General features: G+C 38.4%; 1 protein-coding gene across 1 annotated transcript in view; it reads left to right on the top strand.

Moving 5' to 3' along the window:
• Window positions 1–22982, top strand: part of CUL2 (cullin 2) — a 68967-nt gene extending 45985 nt beyond the window's left edge. Inside the window, exons 12-22 of the mRNA XM_055427949.2 lie at window positions 1216–1323; window positions 4900–4959; window positions 5633–5761; window positions 5858–5944; window positions 6925–7077; window positions 7576–7653; window positions 12177–12243; window positions 17351–17553; window positions 19016–19117; window positions 21366–21482; window positions 22234–22982. Coding sequence (XP_055283924.1) covers window positions 1216–1323; window positions 4900–4959; window positions 5633–5761; window positions 5858–5944; window positions 6925–7077; window positions 7576–7653; window positions 12177–12243; window positions 17351–17553; window positions 19016–19117; window positions 21366–21482; window positions 22234–22365 — 1236 coding nt within the window. The 3' untranslated portion in view covers window positions 22366–22982. The remainder of the gene's footprint in view (window positions 1–1215; window positions 1324–4899; window positions 4960–5632; window positions 5762–5857; window positions 5945–6924; window positions 7078–7575; window positions 7654–12176; window positions 12244–17350; window positions 17554–19015; window positions 19118–21365; window positions 21483–22233) is intronic.
• Window positions 22983–24630: the final 1648 nt, after the last annotated feature.

Genomic DNA, 24630 nt, shown 5'->3' with positions numbered 1-24630 from the left:
GTAGAACTGTTTGCTCCCCTGTGAGGAGTGATCTGTGTATAGACCTTATTTGAAGAAAAGAGATGTCATTCAGTCGTGTCTGACTCTTTGCAACCCCATGGACTATACAGTCCATGGAATTCTCCAGGCCAGAATACTGAAGGGGGTAGCGTTTCCCTTCACCAGGGGATCTTTCCAACCCAAGGGTCAAACCCAGGTCTCCAGCATTGCAGGTGGATTTTTTTACCATCTGAGCCACAAGGGAAGTCCACAAATACTGGAGTGGGTAGCCTATCCCTTCTCCAGCAGATCTTTCCGACCCAGGAATCAAACCTGGGTCTCCTGCATTGCACAGGGATTCTTTACCAACTGAGCTATCAGGGAAGCCCTATAGACCTTATTGATAGGAGCATTTATGCAGTGCTGTTCTCCTTAGCCATAGATTTGTCTTTGGCAGATAATTCTTAGATGTCATGTCCTGTCACAGTAACACATAAACTTTTCTATTTTTGTTAAACTGTTGGTTTATATTGTTTAGATCTAATAGCCTGTATTATTTATTAGTTTTCTTAGTTTATGTTAGTTTTACAGATTCAGAGTGTGGAATGACATTGGTCATAGAGGCATAGAGTTTAGTGTCATGTCCTCGGAGATGCAAGTACAAGAGAATGTGTTCAAAGGAAACTCAGAAAATTTTAACTGACTTAGAGGTCTTAGGTCTAACTTCGTAGTTATCTCCATTAATGGTGAAAACTCACTTTTGCACTACTAGGTATTTCTTCCCTGTGAGATGTAGGGAACTCTGCTGCCCAACGCTTGAGAGTCTCAGTTTTCATAGATAATATCTTTTTAACCTGTCCCCTCTCTCAGTCTTCAGTGACTTTGAAGGCCGTTTTTGTTTACATAATCCCCTATGAAATTGATAGGCCTGGTAGTTCTGAGATTGTATCTTGTTACCCTTATGATACTGATTCCCAGCACCAGAGAGAAGTGTGTTTTCCATGGGTTCTTCTGGAAGAGGAACCACAGTCTTCCATTTCTGGTGTTGAGTGACAGCTAATTTCAACATTGAAGTTTTAGATTTTGACTGTCTTAGCTAAAAACATTTTTTGAGGATGTATGTTGTTTGTAATATTGTTTGCTGGGGGAAGACTTTACTCTTAAGCAATCTTTACTAAGCCTAATTGTTTTATCCCTGAACTTCTTAAAATATGGTTTTGTATTTCTTATTTTTAGATGCCAACACTATTTGTGGAGTCAGTTTTAGAAGTACATGGTAAATTTGTTCAACTTATCAACACTGTTTTGAATGGTGATCAGCACTTTATGAGTGCGTTGGATAAGGTAACTTTTCAATACATGTATTTTAACCATATATAGTTCCCTTAATTTAATCGTTATACTTTAAGTAGTTTCAGAAATAGGGCTACTGATTATGAGATTTCTAATCTGTACATGAAGATTAACCTTAACCAACTTCATAGTGAAAGTCAGAAGTATGTAACTTATAATTTTTAAGTAAATAACTGAATTATTGAATTGAATGCTTGCATCATATGGGAATTGAATTTCCCATGATTTTGCTGTGAGGAGACTTGTTAATATACTAGTACATTCTGAAAATTACATGTATAATTTTGTGCTCTTTTTTCCTTTGAATATAATACTTAGGCTATATTGAATAATACTTGAAAAATAAATATATTTTACAAACTTGAATTTAAATTTGCTTACATGTTATGAGATTTTTTTAAATATAGTTTTATTTTGTCTGTGTTCAGATGTTAGAAATGAGTTATAAAGAGCATCTTTCAGTAGGCACAAGATATATATAATCATACAGTTGTCACGAGGGATACAAGGAGAGGAGTTTACTCTGTATTATATATGAAAAGAATATTAACAAACTGCCACCAAAATGCCATTTTTGTGTGGGGTAGTAATTTCTGGATGTACCGATTATAGCATATGTTAAGCCAACTGTATTTTTACCCTATTCAGTTCAATTCAGTAGCTCAGTCGTGTCCAACTCTTTGTGACTCCATGAACTACAGCACGCCAGGCCTCCCTGTCCATCACCAGCTCCCGGAGTTTACCCAAACTCATGTCCGTTGAGTCGGTGTTGCCATCCAACTATCTTATCCTCTGTTGTCCCCTTCTCTTCCTGTCCTCAATCTTTCGCAGCATCAGGGTCCTTTCCAATGAGTTAGCTCTTTGCCTCAGGTGGCCAAAGTGCTGGACTTTCAGCTTCAGCATCAGTCCTTCCAATGAACACCAGGACTGATCTCCTTTAGGATGGAGTGGTTGGATCTCCTTGCAGTCCAAGGGACTCTCAAGAGTCTTCTCCAGCACCAAGTTCAAAAGCATCAATTCTTTGGCGCTCAGCTTTCTTTATAGTCCAGCTCTCACACCCATCCATGACTATTGGAAGAACCATAGCGTTGACTAGACAGAACTTTGTTGACAAAGTAGTATCACTGATTTTTAACATGCTGTCTAGGTTGGTCATAACTCCTTCCAAGGAGTTCAGTTCAGTCGCTCAGTTGTGTCTGACTCTGCGCGACCCCATGAATCACAGCGTGCCAGGCCTCCCTGTCCATCACCAACTCCCGGAGTTCACTCAAACTCATGTCCGCAGAGTCGGTGATGCCATCCAGCCATCTCATTCTCTGTCGTCCCCTTCTCCTCCCTCCCCCAACCTTTCCCATCATCAGTCTTTTCCAGTGAGTCAACTCGTCGCATGAGGTGGCCAAAGTATTGCAGTTTCAGCTTTAGCATCAGTCCTTCCAATGAACACCCAGGATTGATCTCCTTTAGAATGGACTGGTTGGATCTCCTTGCAGTCCAAGGGACTCTCAAGAGTCTTCTCCAACACCACAGTTCAAAAGTATCAATTCTTCAGCGATCAGCCTTCTTCACAGTCCAACTCTCACATCCATACATGACCACGGGAAAAACCATAGCCTGGCTGCAGTCACCATCTGCAGTGATTTTGGAGCCCAAAAAAGTAAAGTCAGCCACTGTTTCCACCGTTTCCCCATCTATTTGTCATGAAGTGATGGGACCAGATGCCATGATCTTAACTTTCTGAATGTTGAGCTTCAAGCCAACTTTTTCACTCTCTTTCACTTTCATCAAGAGGCTCTTTAGTTCTTCTTCACTTTCTGCCATAAAGGTGGTGTCATCTGCATATCTGAGGTTATTGATATTTCTTGCAGCAATCTTGATTCCAGCTTGTGCTTCATCCAGCCCAGTGCTGCTCACGATGTACCCTGCATATAAGTTAAATAAGCAGGGTGACAATATACAGCTTTGATGTACTCTTTTTCCTATTTGAAACCAGTCTGTTGTTCCATGTCCAGTTCTAACTGTTGCTTCCTGACCTGCATATAGGTTTCTCAGGAGGGAGGTCAGGTAGTCTGGTTTTCCCATCTTCCTCAGAATTTTCCACAATTTATTGTGATCCATACAGTCAAAGGCTTTGGCATAGTCAATAAAGCAGAAATAGATGTTTTTCTGGAGCTCTTTTACTTTTTTATCCAACATCCAGCGGATGTTGACAATTCAATCTCTGGTTTCTCTGCCTTTTCTAAAACCTGCTTGAACATTTGGAAGTTCACGGTTCACGTATTGCTGAAGCCTGGCTTGGAGAATTTTGAGCATGACTTTACTAGCGTGTGAGATGAGTGCAATTGTGTGGTAGTTTGAGCATTCTTTGGCATTGCCTTTCTTTGGGATTGGATGAAAGCTGATCTTTTCCAGTCCTATGGACACTGCTGAGTTTTCCAAATTTGCTGACATATTGAGTGCAGCACTTTCACAGCATCATCTTTTAGGATTTGAAATAGTTCAACTGGAATTCCCTCACCTCCACTAGCTTTGGTCATAGTGATGCTTCCTAAGGCCCACTTGACTTCACATTCCAGGATGTCTGGCTCTAGGTGAGTGATCACACCATCGTGATTATCTGGGTCATGAAGATCTTTTTTGTACAGTTCTTCTGTGTATTCTTGCCACCTCCTCTTAATATCTGCTGCTTCTGTTAGGTCTATACCATTTCTATTCTTTATTGAGCCCATCTTTGCATGAAATGTTCCCTTGGTATCTCTGATTTTCTTGAATTGCTGTCTAGTCTTTCCAGTTCTATTGTTTTCCTCTATTTCTTTGCATTGATTGCTGAGGAAGACTTTCTTATCTCCTTGCTATTCTTCGGAACTCTGCATTCAAATGGGTATATCTTTCCTTTTCTCCTTTGCTTTTCGCGTCTCTTCTTTTCACAGCTATTTGTAAGGCCTCCTCAGACAGCCATTTTGCTTTTTTGCATTTCTTTTTCTTGGGGATGGTCTTGATCCCTGTCTCCTGTATGATGTCACGAACCTCTGTCCATAGGTCATCAGGCACTCTCTCAGATCTAGTCCTTTAAATCTATTTCTCACTTCCACTGTATAATCATAAGGGATTTGATTTTGGTCATACCTGAATGGTCTAGTGGTTTTCCCTACTTTCTTCAATTTAAATCTGAATTTGGCAATAAGGAGTTCATGATCTGAGCCACAGTCAGCTCCTAGTCTTGTTTTTGCTGACTGTATAGAGCTTCTCCATCTTTGGCTGCAAAGACTATAATTAATCTGATTTCGGTGTTGACCATCTGGTGATGTCCATGTGTAGAGTCTTCTCTTGTGTTGTTGGAAGAGGGTGTTTGCTGTGACCAGTGAGTTCTCTTGGCAAAGCTCCAAAACTTTTGCCTTGCTTCATTCTGTACTCCAAGGCCAAATTTGCCTGTTACTCCAGGTGTTTCTTGACTTCCTACTTTTGCATTCCTGTCCCCTATAATGAAAAAGACATCTTCCTTGGGTGTTAGTTCTTAAAGGTCTTTTACCCTATTGCTGGTGACTAATTCCTGTTCTGTCTTCTATTTAGGCCCTTACATCAGTTGTAAATTACAGAGAACCCAAGTCTGTTTGCAAAGCACCTGAATTGGTAAGTTTGATGGTTGCATAAATGTAATCTTATGAAAAATTATCATTAGAGAATGCAAGCTGAGATAAATGTCAGATTTGTTTTTGTAGCATTTTTTTTGAACAATTGATGAAATTATTTATTAAAAATAAAATCTGATCAACATAATATATAATTAAGGGATGCAGTAGGTCATCTCTGTGACCTTTTCTTAAAAAATAATTGAAGGAGAAAATATTCCATCTTACAAAGTTTGGGTTGGAAAGGATAACTGCTTTAAAATAATTTGCATTGCTTTTCATAGAGGTTTAATTTTATCTCAACTCTAAAGGGGGAATTTGATGACAAATGAAAACCTTTAAAGGAAACTTGCTTATAAAGTTGTTGTGAGATTTTTGATAAGTGTTTTTTAATGTCAGAAATGATACTACTGCTCAAAACTCACCTAGGTGTTACATCAGAACCTTGTTACTTATATCAGTGCTCCATTGGATAATTCAGTGTTGGTTAGATTTTACCTGTTTATAGTCTTTTTAAAAAATTTACCCAGTGACATGTATTTTAAGTTTTAGTGCATAATTTCAGAACATAAGCTTGAGGATGACAAAAACCCATGATCTTATTTTGCGTTGTTACCATGGTGCCTCCTTTGAGAAGGACCCTTTGTAAGAGTTACTGTCAATTTCTATTTGAGCTCGCTAAGTACTGTGACAACTTGCTGAAGAAATCAGCAAAGGGGATGACAGAGAATGAAGTGGAGGACAAGCTCACGAGTTTTATCACAGTCTTCAAATATATCGACGATAAAGATGTTTTTCAAAAGGTAATTTTTGAGTCTGAAAGTTTTATGTGTCAGCTTTGATTAATCTTTGAACTTTAAATCAGAAAGGAAATAATCTTTTAATCTTTTTTAATGTAGTTCTACGCAAGAATGTTGGCAAAGCGTTTAATTCATGGGTTATCTATGTCTATGGATTCTGAAGAAGCCATGATCAATAAATTAAAGGTACTGTAGGACTTTGATATGATGTCTTAGAAGTTATTTCAGTAGCACACAGAGATGGTCATTTTCACTATATGAGTAATAACAGGAAATAATTCATTAGCAGTTGACTGGTTAAATGTAAAGTGTAGTTTCATGTTTTCACGTGCAAATGCTGTATTAAAGGACAGAATCTCTCTATATGTTGATACAGAATCATCTACAAGATAAGATCTGTATTACTTAGAAACGAACATACCTAAAATATTCCTTTAAGTACAAGTTTTGTGGAGGGCATTTGAATTTCAGTTCACTTTTACGTGATTTTAGCTTACACACTGATGAGATAAGCAGTTGCTGATTCATATTTATCCTGAGTTATTCAATAGTTGATAGTTTTCCTTTATAGCAGACATTGAATATGCAGTCCTTTTCAAAGATACTAAAAATAACTTTTAATTTTTAAAGATAATGTTACCAAAGCTTTTTATATCCCAAGATTAGAGATCCAGATTTTCTGACCTGATGATCACAGAGTTTGGAATAATTTCAAAGAAATAGATTTCTTCATTATTCTGTTGATAGTATTAAAAATCTGCCTCAGTGTCCTCCTTATAACATTAACTACTGGCTCAAATATTCCCAGTTATCTTTCATGTGTATTCGATACTATCTGTAAACCTTATAAGGTATCTTACAGTAATGAAGCAGTTTTTAGTGTTGAAATGACCTACAGATTTATAGAAAAGTTCTTGTTTTAAGTGGAAATTTGTTACTTCATGAATACTTGTTTTCATTCACTTATTTAATCTGTGTTTAAAAAAAAGAAGGAAGGAATTTTTGAAGTATTTTGAATAACTGCTTTGTGTGATGAATAATACAGGCCTTCGGTGTGAGTGTACAGGCCAGATCTTTGAGCAGAGACATAGCAGTAGCACAGCATTATTAATAATCAGTATGGTTTATTATTTTTGTTTTTAAATCTTTAAAACTTTGTTCTACAGCAAGCCTGTGGTTATGAATTTACCAGCAAGCTACATCGGATGTATACAGATATGAGTGTCAGTGCAGATCTCAACAATAAGTTCAACAATTTTATCAAAAATCAGGACACAGTAATAGATTTGGGAATTAGTTTTCAAATATATGTTCTACAGGTATGTGTTTTATTGTGGGCGTTTACTAATCATTTCTGATACAGAGGACTGATTAATAGATGGGTGCCTGATTACCTTTCTTTCAGTCAGAGGGTTATAGCTTCTGAAGTTACATGTTACACTGATTTGGAATGAACTATGCCCTGATATCATGCTGATAGGTTTTATCAGCATTTGGAAGAAGGAGATAAAGTTGTTTTAGTTACTTGTGGTAGTGGTGTTAGCTGGTAAGTCGTGACCAGCTCTTAAGATCCCATGGACTGTAGTCTGCTGATGTCCAAGGGATTTTCCATGCAGGAATACTGGAGTGAGTTGGCATGTCCTTCTCCCAGGCATCTTTCCGACCCAGGGATCAAACCCGAGTCTCCTGCATTGCAGACAGATTCTTTACTGCTGAGTCACCAGGGATTCCCATTGTAGTTGCTTGCATCATTTTATAAACATTCACTTTCAAGTGAGAAGTGTATCTACTTAACAGTTTTACTCTTCTCCTTTTAGGCTGGTGCATGGCCTCTTACTCAGGCTCCTTCATCTACATTTGCAATTCCCCAGGAATTGGAAAAAAGTGTACAGATGGTAAGTGGACAGAAGATACATTGGAATACCTAAGGAATTTTAATAATTGTCTTCATGTTATATCCCTTTAAATATTTCTTAAAAGTCTTAAGGACTCATGTGATATAAAAACATATTCACAAGTTATAATTACTCTGCCTTGTAGGAAGAATGTAAATGATAATAGTTTCTGATTAACACTAAACTAAAACACCTGGTGGTGTCAGTTCTTTGTCAGAACGTGTCTCTTACTCTTAGTAAATCGATTATCTGTCATAAGTAATTCTAAATTACAAAAATTTTGATACTAGGAGAAAGCTTTAGAATCCAGGACTTAAAGCAGTCATCTTCTAATTTTTCACTTGAATGTAGAGCCATGTTTATAATTCATTTATTCTTTATAATAGTTATTTTTGTTCCTGGGCTATAATTTGTGTAAATATATAGAGAATGGGAAATATTCTAGAAAAAAAAATGGATTGAAGATGGAAAATACAAGTAAACATGGTCTTAAAATGTGACTGAATAGAAACCTTAGAATTCTAACCTAAAGCGTTTTCAGAGACTGTGGAGACTCCATTGTCAGCAGCTGTTGAGCTATAATTCATGTACCATATGGCTTAGTCATATAATTGTGTAGTCATTCTATAAGGCTTCTGTAACAAAATACCACAGCCTAGGTGGCTTATAAACAACAGAGATTGATTTCTCATGGTTCTTGAGGCTGGCAGTTCAAGGCCAGGATGACAGCATGGTGGGGCAAAGGTCCTCTAAGGTGACAGACGTGTCCTCACGTGGTAGCAGGAGCTGGGAAGCTCTGTGGGGTTTAATGCCTTAGATGAAGTGATCTAAGCACCTCCCAAAGGCCCCACCTTCTAAAACCATCACATTGGGCATCAGGGTTTCAACATACAAATTTGGGGAGACACAAACATTCAGGCCACAGCACTATACAGTTCATTTAACATGTACGCTTTCAGTGGTTTTCAGTATATTCACAGTATGTTTGTTAGCACCATTAATTTTAAAACATTCCAGTTGTTTAATTACCCTGAAAGAAGCCCCCTACCCATTAGTAGTCAGTCTTCACCTTCACCAAATCCCTACCCCTCCGCAGCCCTAGGCAGTCTGCTTTCTTTCTCTGTAGATTTACCCATTTTGGACATCTGTTGTAGTGCTATGTTATATGTGGTCTTTTGTGACTGCCTTCATTCACTTTGCAGAATGTCACGGTTCATCCATGTTTTAGGCTATGACAAATACTGCCAAACAGTGTTGCATTGTATTGAGTCACCACCTTTTATTTACCCATCCAACATCAGTTGATGGATGTTTGAGCTGTTTTGATCTTTTGGGTGTATAAGTCATGCTACTCTGAACATTCATGTACAAGTTTTTGAATGGATGGACATGTTTCCATTTCTCTTCCAACTGACCCTTTTTGATTCTCTAACTCACCAAACAAGGCTTCTTATTTCTTGATTGTATGGAAGTTTAGGTAGCATTTTTTTTCCTAGCAAAATCTTCATTATACTTTTCATTAACTTTCAATTTTATGTTGGAGTATAGCTGACTAACCAGAGCTTCCCTGGTAACTCAGCTCTTAAAGAATCCACCTGCAATGCAGGAGACCCTGGTTCAATTCGTAGGTTGGAAGATCCACTGGAGAAGGGATCGGCTACTCACTCCAGTATTCTTGGGTTTCCCTTGTGGCTCAGCTGGTAAAGAATCTGCCTGCAATGCAGGAGACCTTCATTCGATTCCTGGAGAAGAGAAAGGCTACCCACTCAAGTATTCTGGCCTGGAGAATCCATGGACTGTATAGTCCTTGGGGTCACAAAGAGTTGGACATGACCGAGTGACTTTCAGTTTCACTGCTAACTAACAATCTTGTGATAATTTCACTTTCACAGCTGATTAACAATCTCATGATAGTTTCAGGTAAACAGTGACGGTGACTCAGTCATACGTATACATGTATCCAAAAGGCTTTCATTATCTTTTAGTAGTCTTTTATTTGGGCAGTAACTTGAGATTGTGAACCAGTGAGGTATGCGTATGTTATTTAAAATGAAAATGGAGAGAGTTGCATGGAAACAGATACACTACTATATGTAAAACAGATAGCCAGTGAGAATTTGCTCTATGACTTAGGGAGCTCAGACCAGTGCCCTGGAGGAGTGGGATGGGGTGAGAGGTGGAAGGGGGCTTCCAGCAGGAGGGGACATATTTATACTTATAGCTGATTCATGTTGATGGATGGCAGAAACCAACACAATATTGTAAAGCAATTATCCTTCAGTTAAAAATAAATAAAATGAAAATGATGCTTCATTACACTGTTTCCTAGAGAAGTTCACAATGTGCCGTTTGAATCTTTGAGTTATGTATGTTTTTGTTTCTTTCAAAATAAGGATTATAAATCAAGTAACAGTGTAAGCTTTGGAATCATAAATCCTGGTTTTGCATGTTCAGTTCAGTTCAGTTGCTCAGTTGTGTCTGACTCTCCGCGACCCCATGAATCACAGCATGCCAGGCCTCCCTGTCCATCACCAACTCCCGGAGCTCACTCAAACTCATGTCCACAGAGTCAGTGATGCCATCCAGCCATCTCATTCTCTGTCATCCCCGTCTCCTCCCGCCCCCAACCTTTCCCAGCATCAGTCTTTTCCAGTGAGTCAACTCGTCGCATGAGGTGGCCAAAGTATTGCAGTTTCAGCTTTAGCATCAGTCCTTCCAATGAACACCCAGGATTGATCTCCTTTAGAATGGACTGGTTGGATCTCCTTGCAGTATAAGGGACTCTCAAGAGTCTTCTCCAACACCACAGTTCAAAAGCATCAATTCTTTGGCGATCAGCTTTCTTCACAGTCCAACTCTCAGTTTTACATGTTAATTGGTCATTTACTGTGCTCTGTGACTCAGGGCAGATAACTTTCTAATTTTCTGTTAACTGATGATGCTAATACTCAGAGTGCTGATATGAAGGTAAAATGAGGTGTGTAAAGTAAGTACTCAGTAAACAATAGCTGATAGTTGAAGCAGTATTAGTTAACGCTAATACTGATAGCAGTGGAAACAGCATGCTAGCATAATATAAGCAGTCAGATGTATTTTAAGAATCCATGCATAAGGTAGACTTAGAAGACTGACCAGCCCCTCACCTTTAGCAGTCTTAAAACTTATTTCTTCTTAAGAGCCTACTTTGCCAATTGAAATTAAAGGAGAAGTTGGGGGCAGAAATAGTAATAGTTTCCTTGTAACTTTGTCATTTTTTGCTTCTCCTTAAAATACTTATTTTCCAGTACTTATTGGAGTACTGGAATAAACCCCTTAAACTTCATTTATTAACATATGACCACCCCCAGGTTCCTGTGTCCTTATTTACAAACAAAAAGTGGGTTTCTTTCTGACTGTAAAATCTTGCTTTCAAGAATATTGTTTTCTCCATTTGAACTTTCTCTCAGTACCAGTAGAGGGAGTTTGTCCTTTTTCTTGCCTAGTTAGTCCAATTTCAGTATCCTTTTCTCACTCTCGATTATGTACTAGCTCTTTAAAAAGAACTCTCTACTTTTTGGACTGATGTCCCACATTCAGTCAGAGGGAGAAATTTTTTAATGTCAAAGCTATGTTACTAGAATGTTTAATTTTCCACAGTAGTATCAACAAAAGGATACAAAGTCAAGACTCTGATGCTTTGCTTGTATTAGTGTTTGACTGTATGTGGAAGTTAAATCATGGTTGTCACTTTTGGAGTAACTGTTGACACTAGTCAGCCTGTCCCTTCAACAAGGGTATATGTTATAGGAGACTAGAGATGAAGGTATGATTTTATGATTTATATTTTCATATTGAAATGTGCACAGTAATGTTTTTTGCTTAGTGCTTTATAGGCTTCCCTGGTAGCTCAGCTGGTAAAGAATCCACCTGCAATGCAGGAGTCCCCGGTTCGATTTCTAGGTCATGAAGATCTGCTGGAGAAGGGATAGGTTATCCACTCCAGTATTCTTGGGCTTCCCTTGTGGCTCAGTTGGTAAAGAATCTGCCTGCAATGCGGAAGACCTGGGTTTGATCCCTGGGTTGGGAAGATCCCCTGGAAAAGGGAGCAGCTACCCACTCCAGTATTCTGGCCTGGAGAACTCTGTAGATAGAGGGAGGAGCGGGCAGGCTACAGTCCATGTCACAAGGAGTCAGACATGACTGAGCAACTTTCACTTGTATTTATAAAGTTCAAACTGATGTCATTCAAAACAGTAATTTCTGAATTTATACAAAAAAGTCAGATTTGCAGGACTGTGGTTTGGCAGTGAAAACCACAGACCGAGTTGTAAATGAAAAGGGCTGGTCTGATATTTGCATAATCTTTATTAGGAGCTTTAATGTGTTTTGTGTTTTCTCATCTATAAAATGAATAAATATACTCTGTGGGCGCTAATGTCTTTTTTTAACATGAATTTTCTTTTTGCTTTTTTAGTGTAGTGATAGCGAAGTAAGTTAGGTTGTCATGGCTGAAAATAATTTGATTCCTTTTTTCTTTTTTGCAGTTTGAATTATTTTACAGCCAGCATTTCAGTGGAAGGAAACTTACGTGGTTACACTATCTTTGTACAGGTAAAATGGATTTAATTATATCTAGTTTAATGAAATTTACCTCATAATGATTATATTAAAATTTTGGACAGATTTCTTAGAGCCTAATTATAGTTGTCTTTTTTTTTTTTTCTTTTCTAATTATAGTTTTTAACCTTTTCTTCTTCATCTACCTTTCTGGTTACCCTTAAAGCAACAATAAAGAAGTTCAAATGCAGCACTGTTAATAGTGTGCTGCTGAAAAAGAATTTGTGAATTTTGTAATGGTTTCCTACATTTCTGTAACAAACCACTTTTATAGATATTTGGAATTTTATTTAGAAACCCAGACTTGATGAGTCAGATACTCTTAAAAAACCTGTTCTTTCTAGATATGCCAGATATCCTCAGAAGGTTCATTAATTATTACAGCACCACAGGGAGACCTAACCATTTGATTTTCATTTGTGGTACTGAAGTGAACTGCTGTAGAAAATGCTTTTTCAAAAATGTCCCAATTAACTTCCAGTACTTCCCAGTTTTAGAAAAGTTTAATCAAAATCTAATCATTTCCTTAGCTTCTTCCTGGAATAGTGCGGTCGACTTATTGGAAAGTAGGATTAATATTTTGGGTGGTAAGAGCTTGTATGTAATTGCTCTGAGCTGCCTGAAGACGTGAGCCAAAGCAAACACTCAGAATTTTGTCTACTTTTGCTAAAGCTATGCTTTGAAAAGTGCATTGAATCAACTTTCAGTTTGTATAAAAAGGAAAGGATATCCATATATGTTCGTGTCTCTTAGAAATGATACAGGAAAATCTGATTAGTTGCCATACCTTTGTCAGGAAATTGACTTGAGAAATTTCTGGTGGCTCAGTGGTAAAGAGTCCACCTGCCAATGCAGGATATGCAGATTGATCCCTGGGTTGGAAAGAGAAACCTAAGTACCATTTATTTGATTACTTTATATTTGAAACATGATGTCTCATTATGTTATTAATGCATATTAGTACACAGTAATACATATTTATACAAGTGTATCTTTAATGAACAAGTTGAGCATTTCAATCTTTCAGTTGTTTGTGAAATAAAGAGATGTTTGCTGATATTCTTAGCATGTGGTCACTTAGTAGTTGGCTTTTAGTTTTATACCTGTTGTGAATTTTTATATTCTCATTTAGTAAATTGGTTTTAAGGAACAATACATTGCTGGACCAGTGTTTTAATGTACTTGAATTAAAGTTACTTTTACTTTCCCTAAATATCTCTTGGGGAGTTTAAATTCCCTTTGCAGTTACCTCAGCAGTAATCAGTCCATCTCTTCAAGTAGTTTTAATGAGGGACTTAACTTTTTGGTGTTTGGAAACTAGTTGTATTAAGATATTGGTGAGAATATCTCTTTGGGGGTCCTGATCACTTGTTGGCTGGAGCATCCACTGGTGATCATGGCTTGAATCGGGTATCTTACTCCTGGTTGCAGATCGATGAGTTTGTCATCAGAGTGTCATCAGTTTAGCAGCTGACATTGTTCTGTAACAAAAAACTTTCCGCTAGAGACTAAATTGCTGAGAGGTAATGAGGGAGAAACTCAGATGAAAGTGTTTTAAGAGTTCTGCCTACTCTTTATTTCTGGCAGCTGTTAATGCCACTTGAATTATGGTTGGCTAATTTTTCACGTATGTATGTATCAGAATGTTTTAGTCTAGTTTGGAGTCTCTTCGAGTTTGTCAGCCTATTCTAAAGGTTAAATGACCTCTTTGTCATTCTCCTTTCCTGTTTACCCAGCAGTAACTAAGTGAAATAGATGGGGAAACAGTGGAAACAGTGTCAGACTTTATTTTTTTGGGCTCCAAAATCACTGCAGATGGTGATTGCAGCCGTGAAATTAAAAGACACTTACTCCTTGGAAGGAAAGTTATGACCAACCTAGGTAGCATATTAAAAAGCAGAGACATTATTTTGCCAACAAAGGTCTGTCTAGTCAAGGCTATGGTTTTTCCCGTGGTCATGTATGGATGTGAGAGTTGGACTGTGAAGAAAGCTGATCGCCGAAGAATTGATGCTTTTGAACTGTGGTGTTGGAGAAGACTCTTGAGAGTCCGTTGGACTGCAAGGATATTCAACTAGTCCATCCTGAAGGAAATCAATCCTGGGTGTTCATTGGAAGGACTGATGCTGAAGCTGAAACTCCAATACTTTGGCCACCTGATGTGAAGAGTTGACTCATTGGAAAAGACCCTGATGCTGGGAGGGATTGGGGGCAGGAGAAGAAGGTGACAATAGAGGATGAGATGGCTGGATGGCATCACCGACTCAATGGACATGACTTTGGGTAAACTCTGGGAGTTGTGATGGACAGGGAGGCCTGTTGTGCTGCAGTTCATGAGGTCACAAAGAGTTAAACGCGACTGAACTGAACTGAACTGAGTGAATCATCCAGATTTCGGGTTTTCTTCCCTGCCCCACATGCTCCTCACCCTTTCCCCAGTGTGTTCAGCTCTGAGGAGTACTGAGAGAATGGTGCTGGAAAAAGTGAGAAGAGGTACTGATACTAATAATGTATTGGAAAATAGCAAGAAAACTAACAAGTTTTCATTTTTTCTCTAAGAGTTGCAGAGTGGATTTTATATCAGTGAATAATACTTTCAGCCCTTAATTGCATTGTCTCCTGATACTCTCTGAGTTCTTGTGGCAGAGACTCACTTTTCTAGACCCTTGGCAGTACGTTGCAGCATTTTTCACAGCTGGGTAATGGTCCTAGCTTAATCATCTAGATGCTTGAGGCATTATTTTATACTTTGTTTCTGGGATATGATCGAGTAGTCATTGCACAAATGGTCTAATGCCATTTATGTGGTTTATTTTTTTGCCTCTCACCACATTTCCTAAACTTTAATGTTGAGATGAAGCTCTTAAAATGCTCTATATACTAATTGTTAGTCGGACAATCCTAATGGTAATATTCTTATACTTAAACTCTATGTGAATTGAATATTCCCATTAAGTATTAAAACCTCCTTTTGTGGAGATTCAGAGATTAGAATTTTTTTTTTTTCTCTAGGTGTTCAAATAATTTTGAAAAAAATTTCTGAGTGTTAGTTTAAAAAAAAAAGTTGAGGCAAAGTACAAGTTAGAATAAGCATATCTATCATGATAGTAAGTTGGAGAATTGACTTATCACCTTTAAATTCTTTAATTATATAATGAATGAAATACATATTATTAAATAATAAAAGAAGCACAAAATCTTGACCAGAGTTGCTAATTATCACTAACAGAGCCTTTGGGGTAAGTTCATGTAAAATTCAACTTCCTTGAGTTAAACTGTAGAACCCAAAAACCAGATCTCATACTGATTTAGTTTATAAGTCAGTAAAAGTCAAATAATGTAGGATGTGTATGTGCGTTTAAGAGAAAGAGAAATGCAGTCACTCAACCACAGCTTTGTGCTTTAGGAAGAGATTCTTTGACTTGTAGTAACTGTTTCTTACAGGTGCATATCTGTTTGACAACAGTGTTGGTTGCAAGCTCTTCAGTGAGCTCGCCCACCAGCCCCTGTGCCCCCAGATGGATAGAAATGTAGTTGACCAAAGCCTGATATCTTTTTATAGCTCTCAGGGTAGTGTAGGGTCTAGAACATTTTTATTCCATCAACTGTTTCAACAAACTTGTTCAGTTGTGTCTGACTCTTTGTGACCGCATGAACTGTGGTCCATGGAATTCTCCAGGCCAGAATACTGGAGTGGGTAGCCTTTCGTTTCTCCAGGGGATCTTCCCAACCCAGGAATTGAACCCAGGTCTCCCACATTGCAGGCGGATTCTTTACTAGCTGAGCCACAAGGGAAGCCATATGGCAGAAAGCAAAGAAGAACTAAAGAGCCTCTTATTGAAAGTGAAAGAGGAGAGTGAAAAAGTTGGCTTAAAACTCAGCATTCAAGAAAACTAAGATCATGGCATCTGGTCCCATCACTTCATGGCAAATAGATGGGGAAACAATGGAAACAGTAAGAGACTTTATTTTGGGAGGCTCAAAAATCACTGCAGATGATGACTGCAGCAATGAAATTAAAAGACGCATGCTCCTTGGAAGAAAAGCTATGACCCAGAGACAGCATAATAAAAAGCTGAGACATTACTTTGCCAACAAAGTCCATCTAGTCAAATTTATGGTTTTTTCAGTAGTCACATATGGTTGTGAGAGTCGGACTATAAACAAAGCTGAGGGCTGAAGAATTGATGCTTTTGAACTGTAGTGTTGGAGAAGACTCTTGAGGGTCTCTCGTACTGCAAGGAGATCCCACCAGTCTACCTAAAGGAAATCAGTCCTGAAAATCCATTGGAAGGACTGATGCTGTAACTGAAACTCCAATACTTTGGCCACCTGATGCAAAGAACTGACTCATTGGAAAAGATCCTGATGCTGGGAAAGATTGAGGGCAGGAGGAGAAGGGGATGACAGAGGATGTGATGGCTGGATGGCATCATTGACTCAATGGACATGAGTTTGAGTAAACTCCGGGAGTTGGTGATAGACAGGGAGGCCTGGCGTGCTGCAGTCCATGGTGTCGCAAAGAGTCAGATACGACTGAGCAACTGAATGGAACTGATTTCAACTAAGTAATGAATCTGCCTGTTTGTCTCTCATCACATTTGTGTTTGTTTCTAGAAGATTACTGGGGAGAAAAACTTAATTTATGAGACAAAATAACATTGTTACAGTTTAGCAGAAATTATGCTTTAACCAGAGCTGCAACAGAGGTGTCCTCTTGTAGGCACGAACCTTCCCTGGGGCAGACCAGGTGGACACACAGGAGGCAGTTGCTGGTAGCAGGCTGTCTTCTCTTTTTGTCTGTTTCTCTTCCACCTCCACTTCTTACTATTTTCTGCCCAGGTCTTAGCTTTCCTATTAACCATTTGATAGATTTACTGTGATTATATTAGATACCGCAGACTAATACCCCTCTACTCAATTCTTCCTCCTCCCCCATCCCCTCAGCAAACAAATGCTGCCTTGCTAGCAGGAATAACTTTACAATAATTAAGTTCTTGGTTCACTCTTTCAATAGAAAATATTGGAAATAAGTATCAGGTAATTTTGGAATGCTTCTTTGAGTGATCAGCTTATTGTCACAATTGTGTCTTAATTATAGGTGAAGTTAAAATGAATTATTTGGGCAAACCATACGTAGCTATGGTTACAACATACCAAATGGCAGTTCTTCTTGCCTTCAACAACAGTGAAACCGTCAGCTATAAAGAGCTTCAAGATAGCACTCAGATGAATGAAAAGGAACTGACGAAAACAATCAAATCATTACTCGATGTGAAAATGATTAACCATGATTCAGAAAAGGTATGGGGTAATACTTTAAGAAATGTAAGTATTATAAACGTTAAGCTTCACAGGACCTTTGCAGTTTTAAAAGTAAGGTTATAATCGTTAATGCCCTTTGTACTTGGCAGCGCTTGAAAGCTGCGATACTTCCAGCTCTTTCAGTGTCGCAGAGAAGGCTCCGTCAGTTGGTACCCATGTACCCTTTGTAGATCAGAGTCCTAAACTCTAGGATTCAACTCAACCCCATATAGTTTCAGTGTCTGTCACGGGACTAGCAAACTGATAGTACATTTCTTTTTTTCTTTATAATTTTTTTCCCCTAGTAACATTTTTTTTTGTAGTATCTCGTAGATATTTGAATAGTTAAAAAAGCAACAGATGTGGGTTCAATCTCCTGTTTCAGATTATTGTGCCTGTAAGAAAAGCTTCTTGCAAATGGTGTTGTGTTTTTATTTTACTTCATGGCCTACACCAGTTCATCTTGCTAAAGATTACTTTTGTAGCCTCGGAATGGCTTGTATGCTATAATTCAAAGCAAGCTTTTCTTAATTTCGAGAAATGATTCATTTTTCTGACTTCAGAAACTTAGCAGAATATTGAATTCTTAATATTAAAGTTTTAAATAATTATGAGTAAAAGCTTTTAAGCTTAAAATTCTAAGTTTAAATTTTTAAGCTTAATTAAAATGCTTAAAAAGGCAAGTATTTTTCTAAACATATTATATATTTTTGCTGCTCAGTAATGTACAAAATAAATATTGATAAGTTGTGTGCACATTAAATGTGAAACACAAAGCTGTCATTTCTTTAATAGACTTTCTATGATTATTACTGAGAAAGTGCCATCTGCCAAGTGCTCCATGGTCCTGCTGGTGGAGAAATTCCAGTGTATGACAAAAGTGGCTTTCTTAAGCTCAATAGAGCTTAAGAGCTAAAGATTGGCTTAACAACTTCCACTTGAGAAAAGACCACTGGCTTCTGGCAGAGTGGATAAAATGTGCATTAAGGGGTAATGTCAGAATTGCACTAGGTGTTAGGGAAGTAAGCTTGTGTGCCATTGAAACCAGCTGGCTTCTATCGTTAGGTTATTTTTAATTGGTATTTTGTTATTGTAGTAGCATTCAAAATAATTTGGTTATTTGGTTTTTCAAAGTGTAATGGAAAAATTATGAGCCTTGGTATTTAATAAAAATTAAAATGTTAAAATTCTGCTAAACAGTTGGGCCAGAAAAAGTTTTGCTGAATCTAAGCTGATTAAAATTCTATCAAGTGTAAAATTAGGAAATAATTGTTTTCTCCTTCATGGTTTGACAAAAGACAATTATTTTATCTTAAATAATATTTATAATATAAGAGATTAATGAGAGTTCAGTGTTTTTTGCTTGCTCATTATTTAACTTCATGGTGTGTGTGTTATTTGCAGCAATTGTTATTGGATGATTTTATTTTTATAAGTATAAATGAGTTATTTTTAATTATAGGAAGACATCGATGCAGAATCTTCATTTTCATTAAATATGAACTTTAGCAGTAAAAGAACAAAATTTAAAATTACTACATCAATGCAGAAAGACACACCACAGGTAAGTGTTTTCTGATGTCATTTCTTTTGGAAATATTTAAGCATTGGACTTTACAAGCAGTAACATTGAGACCAAAGCAGAATTTTGCACATCAAGATTATAATACGTCTTCTCTGGTTTATTCTTTCAGTTGACTGGCCTCACAAACAGTATTTTAGATTTTAAAAACAGTAGTATAATCTTAGGATAACGGTGTTGTAGTTTAGTCACATTTGCCCTTTTGTTTTTTCTCCCAGTTTTATTGAGATATAATTGCCATACATCACAGTATAAGTTTAAGCTGTACAGCATAATGACTTGATTTACATACATTGTGAGATGATTGTCACAGTTGGTTTAGTGAATATTGGTCATCTCATATAGAGACAAAATTAAAGAAGTAGAAAAAAAACTTCCTTGTGATGAGAACTCAGGATTTACTCTCTTAACCACGTTCGCATGTAACACCCAGCAGCATTAATTATATTTATCATGTTGCACATTACATCTCTAATGCTCATTTTGTAATTGGGAGTCTGTACCTTCTAACTGCCTGATCCAATTTCCCTCCCCTCCCCCACCAACCCTTGCCTCTGGTAACACCAAATGTGGTCTCTTTTTCTATGAGTGTGTTTGTTTTTGAAGTGTAATTGATGCTGTGTTAGTTCCTGTTACACAACATGGTGATTTACTTCTGTACATTTCAAAATGATCACTGTGAGAAGCCTAGTTACAATATATCACCATACAAAGATACCACATAAATTTCCCCACACTGCACATTTCATTCCCAAGACTCATTTATTTTGCCGCTGGAAGTTTATACCTCTTCATCTCCTTCACCTATTTTTCTGTTTCCCCCACCCCCCTTCCAACCACCTGTTTATTCTTTGTGTCTATAACTCTGTTCTGCTATGTTTGCTCTTTTTTTTTTTTTTTTTTTTTAGATTTTATATATACATGAAACTATGGAGACATGTCTTTCTCTGTCTGACATTTCACTCAGCATAATACTTCTAGGTCCATCTGTGTGGTCACAAATGACGAGATTTTATTTATTCTTTTTTTATGACTAATACGCCATTGAGTGAGTGTGTGTGTGTGCGCGCGTGCGCACGCACCACATCTTTTTTATCCATTCTTTTGTTGATGGGCACTTAGATTGCTTCCATATCTTTGTATCATAAGTAATGCTGCAATGAACATAGTCATATTTGCTTTCAAGTTTTATTAAAATGTATGGATTCGTTTTGTATTCTTTTCAAAAATTCCTACCTTGAAGAATAATGTAATCTCTCATATTTTTCATTCATAAAATATGGGAAAGTTTTGCAACACATTTCTTTCAAAGAAAAACTGTTGAAAATGCTTTCAGACTTTCCTGTGTAAATGAACTACATGGAGATCATGTTAAAACTCAAACTGTGATGAGCTCATAGGTCTGGAGTAGAGTCTGACCTGGGATGAGCCAGTGTGCACCATGAACCTGCGCTGTTGACATGGTGGTTGTTCTTGGGTTCTTGGACAGCCTGTTCATATCACTGTGGATTTCCTTATTGCTTCCCATGTGCCACCCTGACCTTGGACTTCAGGCAGGTTGTGAAGGTATCAGATATGCCAGGCTCCTCTGGGAACGTAACTCCCCACCAAGGTCAAATGTTAATCAGTTGCTATTCAGTTTAACCCCTAAAATGGTCAAGATCTCATATCCCTGTAGGCTAATGGTGATAACGTGTACTGTGAGATCCCTATTAATCTGGCATTGCCTGCTTCTGTGCCTTCCCACCACTGTCTTCCCTTGAGCTCCATGGAGAGAGGCCCTTCTGGCCCAGCCTTCCTGGCTTCTCTGCTTGAGTCAAATGGAGCCCTTCCCAGCTCTTGCCCTTTTGAAGCCTGATCCAGTATCCACTTGGAGCCAGTTGCTAAAGTCTGCGAGCTCTGTGGTATAAGTCTTTACTTGCTCATAGGTCCGTGGTCTTGAGACTTATTACTTTGTGTCACTTAAGTTCTACTTTCTTGACTGTTTACACTGAGTACAATGTACAGTAGTGTTCATTCTTTTAAAAATAGCCTTCCCACTTTAACTTGAGAAATTATATATAACTCATAGGTATTCTTTTGGTAATGGTTATGTTATATTGAGCAGATAATCGTATAGTTTGATTCTCAGTATTGATTGGAGATTTATTTAAACTTACACATAAAATGAGTTAAAAACAAGTGCAGTGACTGAGGGTCTCATTTGCTTTTTATGGGCTTCATAAAACAGGAAATGGAGCAGACGAGAAGTGCTGTAGATGAAGACCGGAAAATGTACCTCCAGGCTGCTATAGTCCGTATCATGAAAGCAAGAAAAGTACTGCGGCATAACGCCCTTATTCAGGAGGTAAAAGGGGAAAGTCCTGAAGACTTCTTGGCAGAGGGTATTAGGATTAGGCCTGTTTCTTTGTGAAGAGGATACAGAAACCTGTGACTCCTCTATAGCATAAAGAAACGCTTTTTGTTACTGAAAGAGAACAGTGCTCATAAATCCAGTATTAAATTCACATTTAGATTTAGAGGTCTGAGCCTCGTGTCCAGTTATTGAAGGAGGTCGACCGTTTTCAACTCACTCATTCCTTGCATTCACGTGTGTCTCCCGTTTGGTGGAGCACTGTGCTGGTCGCCGTGGCATGCACACCAGCTCAGGATGTGGCTTCTGCCCTTTGGGAGTTCAGTGTCGTAAGGAAGAAATGCATTACTGAAGTAATGTGTCAGTGAGTATAACATTATACTAATGTGCAACAAGGAAAAGGTATATGGCACAATGAGAGTATACACAGGTCTTGGCTCAGGGGGTGTTAGGGAAAGCTTTCTTGAGCAAGTGTTCCTTCCGCTAAGAGCCAGAAGTTGCGGGGGGATTAAATGGAAGCTCAAGGGCGTGTGTGAATAGTTAGATTAATTAGTTTGTGATTTGATTTAGTATGTTATTAGGTTTGGCTGCATCTGTGCCCTTCACCATTTAAATTCTTTCACAGCCTCAACGTTAAGACTTTTCCCATTGTTTGCATGAAAAGGTATTTTTGTGCATTGCATCAGAGTTGAACGAAGTGCTCCTGGTGAGAAGAGCATTTTTACCACCCGCCTCTCTCCCACAGGTGATTAGCCAGTCAAGAGCTCGGTTTAACCCTAGTATCAGCATGATTAAGAAGTGTATTGAAGTCTTGATAGACAAACAGTACATCGAACGCAGCCAGGCGTCTGCAGACGAGTACAGCTACGTCGCGTGACGCAGCGCTCCTCCAGCGTCGGTGTGAGAAGGTCGTTGCCGTCAGCATCCGGTGTGTTCCCGTGGGAGAAAGCAGGCCTGTGCCTCCATAATTTGGTCATTTGGCAGCCCCTGTTTCTCTGCTGTTTACAACATCACCAGTGCCACGTCATGAGCGTCAGAGAAAATGCCTAGAGATATTTCAAGCTCATGTCATTATGACATTTCTTAAAACTTTATTAAAAAAAAGGATGAGTGAAGTATTGCTGAAATGTGGAAATCTGGCTGGGTACCATGCTTTTTCTCCCCTTCACGTTTGCAATTGATGTGTTTTTTTTTTTTTAATGTATCTTAAAGGACATAAGATTAAAAAAAAAAACACCTAAATATTGTAATATGACAGATAACCTAATAATTGTATCTACATTAAAATGACAAACATGATATTGCTGCTTGTCAAATAAAAAAATAAAGGAATAGAATGCCTTTTTTATGTGGATGGAGTATCACAGTATAATGCTCAGAAGTGTCCGTGAGTCCTTGTGCTCCTGTGTTTAAGTCCTACATGAAAACGTCTCCGAAAACAATAACAATGGTTACTGTTTCTGAATGCCTTCAGCATAAAGGATGTGTTCAGCATGAGTGATGTTTTCTTTTTATGGGTTAGAACTACACTGGGTGTGAGCCTTGTGAGGAGTGAGGGTGTGATTCTGTCTCGAGTTTCTGGCGATGTCCTGCAGCGCAGAACCGTGAGCGAGGGGACTGTGGTGACCTCACATCTGGCAGAGAAAGAGCCGTCGTTCCCAGGTTGTGTGACTTCTGTCTCCCCAGTGCATCGGCTCCAATGAGGCCTGACACCCCTCTGCTGCTTCCCTTCCCGCTTCCTTGGGGTCGTAGGGCATCCTGCGGTACCGGTGTCTTCCTGCGTGTTCCTCCCGCAGCCCTGCCTGCCTGTTACTCTCCCGCTTCCTGCCATTTGAATGCTCGATTCGCTCCTGCGTCACAAGTACTCTCAGCAAATGCATAGCCTAGATACTTTTTTTTTTCTGTATAGTGCATTGCACCAGGTGCTGCTTTTATAGACATGAAAGTTCATTATTTTGTTTATGTATATCAACAGCAGTATCAGAATACTCTGGTTTATTTCCATATTTATTATCTACCTTTCCTCCACCACTACACACACACATTTTTTTTTTAAGCTGATATGTTAAAGCATATCCTTTGTGGATCATTTCACTTGGAATACTTCAGTCACAGAAAAGGCCTGTAGAAAAGCACAACCACAGTTACTTTACTACACTTAACAAATAAACAATAATTACTTAATATCATCTCATATATGGCTTGTAGTCCAGTTTCTCTTATTGACAGAGTGGTTTTTTCAGTTGGTTTGTTTGATGGTACTTTTTCTAACTCATGTCTCCAAGTGTTTTTAAAAAAACATCTGCTGAGCTTTTAATGACTCCTCTACTGTATTTCTCATTTTCCTTTTTATCCCCTAGAGAGGAAATAATGGCAAATCATACAGTATTGTACATCCACTGTCAAAAAAGAAACCTTTGTTTTGATAACTTGATAAAGTTTTCCAAATTGATTACTTTTTTCTTAAATACTTATAAATGTTAAGTCTTATCCTGCTATCTAATTGTCAAGAAAATATATTGAAAAGTGGAGAAAATACTTGTGCCGACGTCGACAGAAATGACTGACAGGAGTTTTTGTCCCATCTCTTTCCCATTTCACCTGAAAGGAGACGTACTGAAGGCACAGTTGTCATCTGCGAGGAAGGAGCCAGGTGCCCTTAACAAAGGTGCCTTCCGAGAGGATGGATTTAGTGTGCCTTCTGTTGAGCAGCAAGGAGCTGGGGAAGAGCTGAGGCTGCAGGGTCAGGTGGAGTCAGGCAGGCGACATCGTGGCACTAACCAGACCTTGGCACATGGCCCTGTGCTTGGTGCCCAGTGCCATGGGCAGGAAGGGTCAGAACGACAGAAGGGCAAAACGAGGGACGACAGGAAAGGCTGTCAGTGCTTTGCCTCAGAAAACGAGAAGAATGTGACAAGAACTCTGAGAAGTTAAAAAGTCACGCATACGGGGGTGGTTAACGCCTGAGTCAGAGGTCTGGCTCAGAGCCATCCAACTATAGCTCTTGTCAGCACTTTGTCTTTTCCTTTCGAACCCAGATATTTTCATTGCTACTGTAGGTGCAGATTTATTCTAGAGTTTGGTCCAGTATTATATGACAGTCGCTCTAATATGAACAAGAGAATAGACATTCTGGAGTTTG

This window comes from Moschus berezovskii, chromosome 15, assembly GCF_049115385.1.
Source record: "Moschus berezovskii isolate FMDL1 chromosome 15, NW_MosBer_1.0, whole genome shotgun sequence".
In the NCBI taxonomy this organism is placed as follows: Eukaryota; Metazoa; Chordata; class Mammalia; order Artiodactyla; family Moschidae; genus Moschus; species Moschus berezovskii.
The sequence above is the reverse complement of the archived record's forward strand: the minus strand, read 5'-3'. Positions and strand labels throughout refer to the sequence as shown.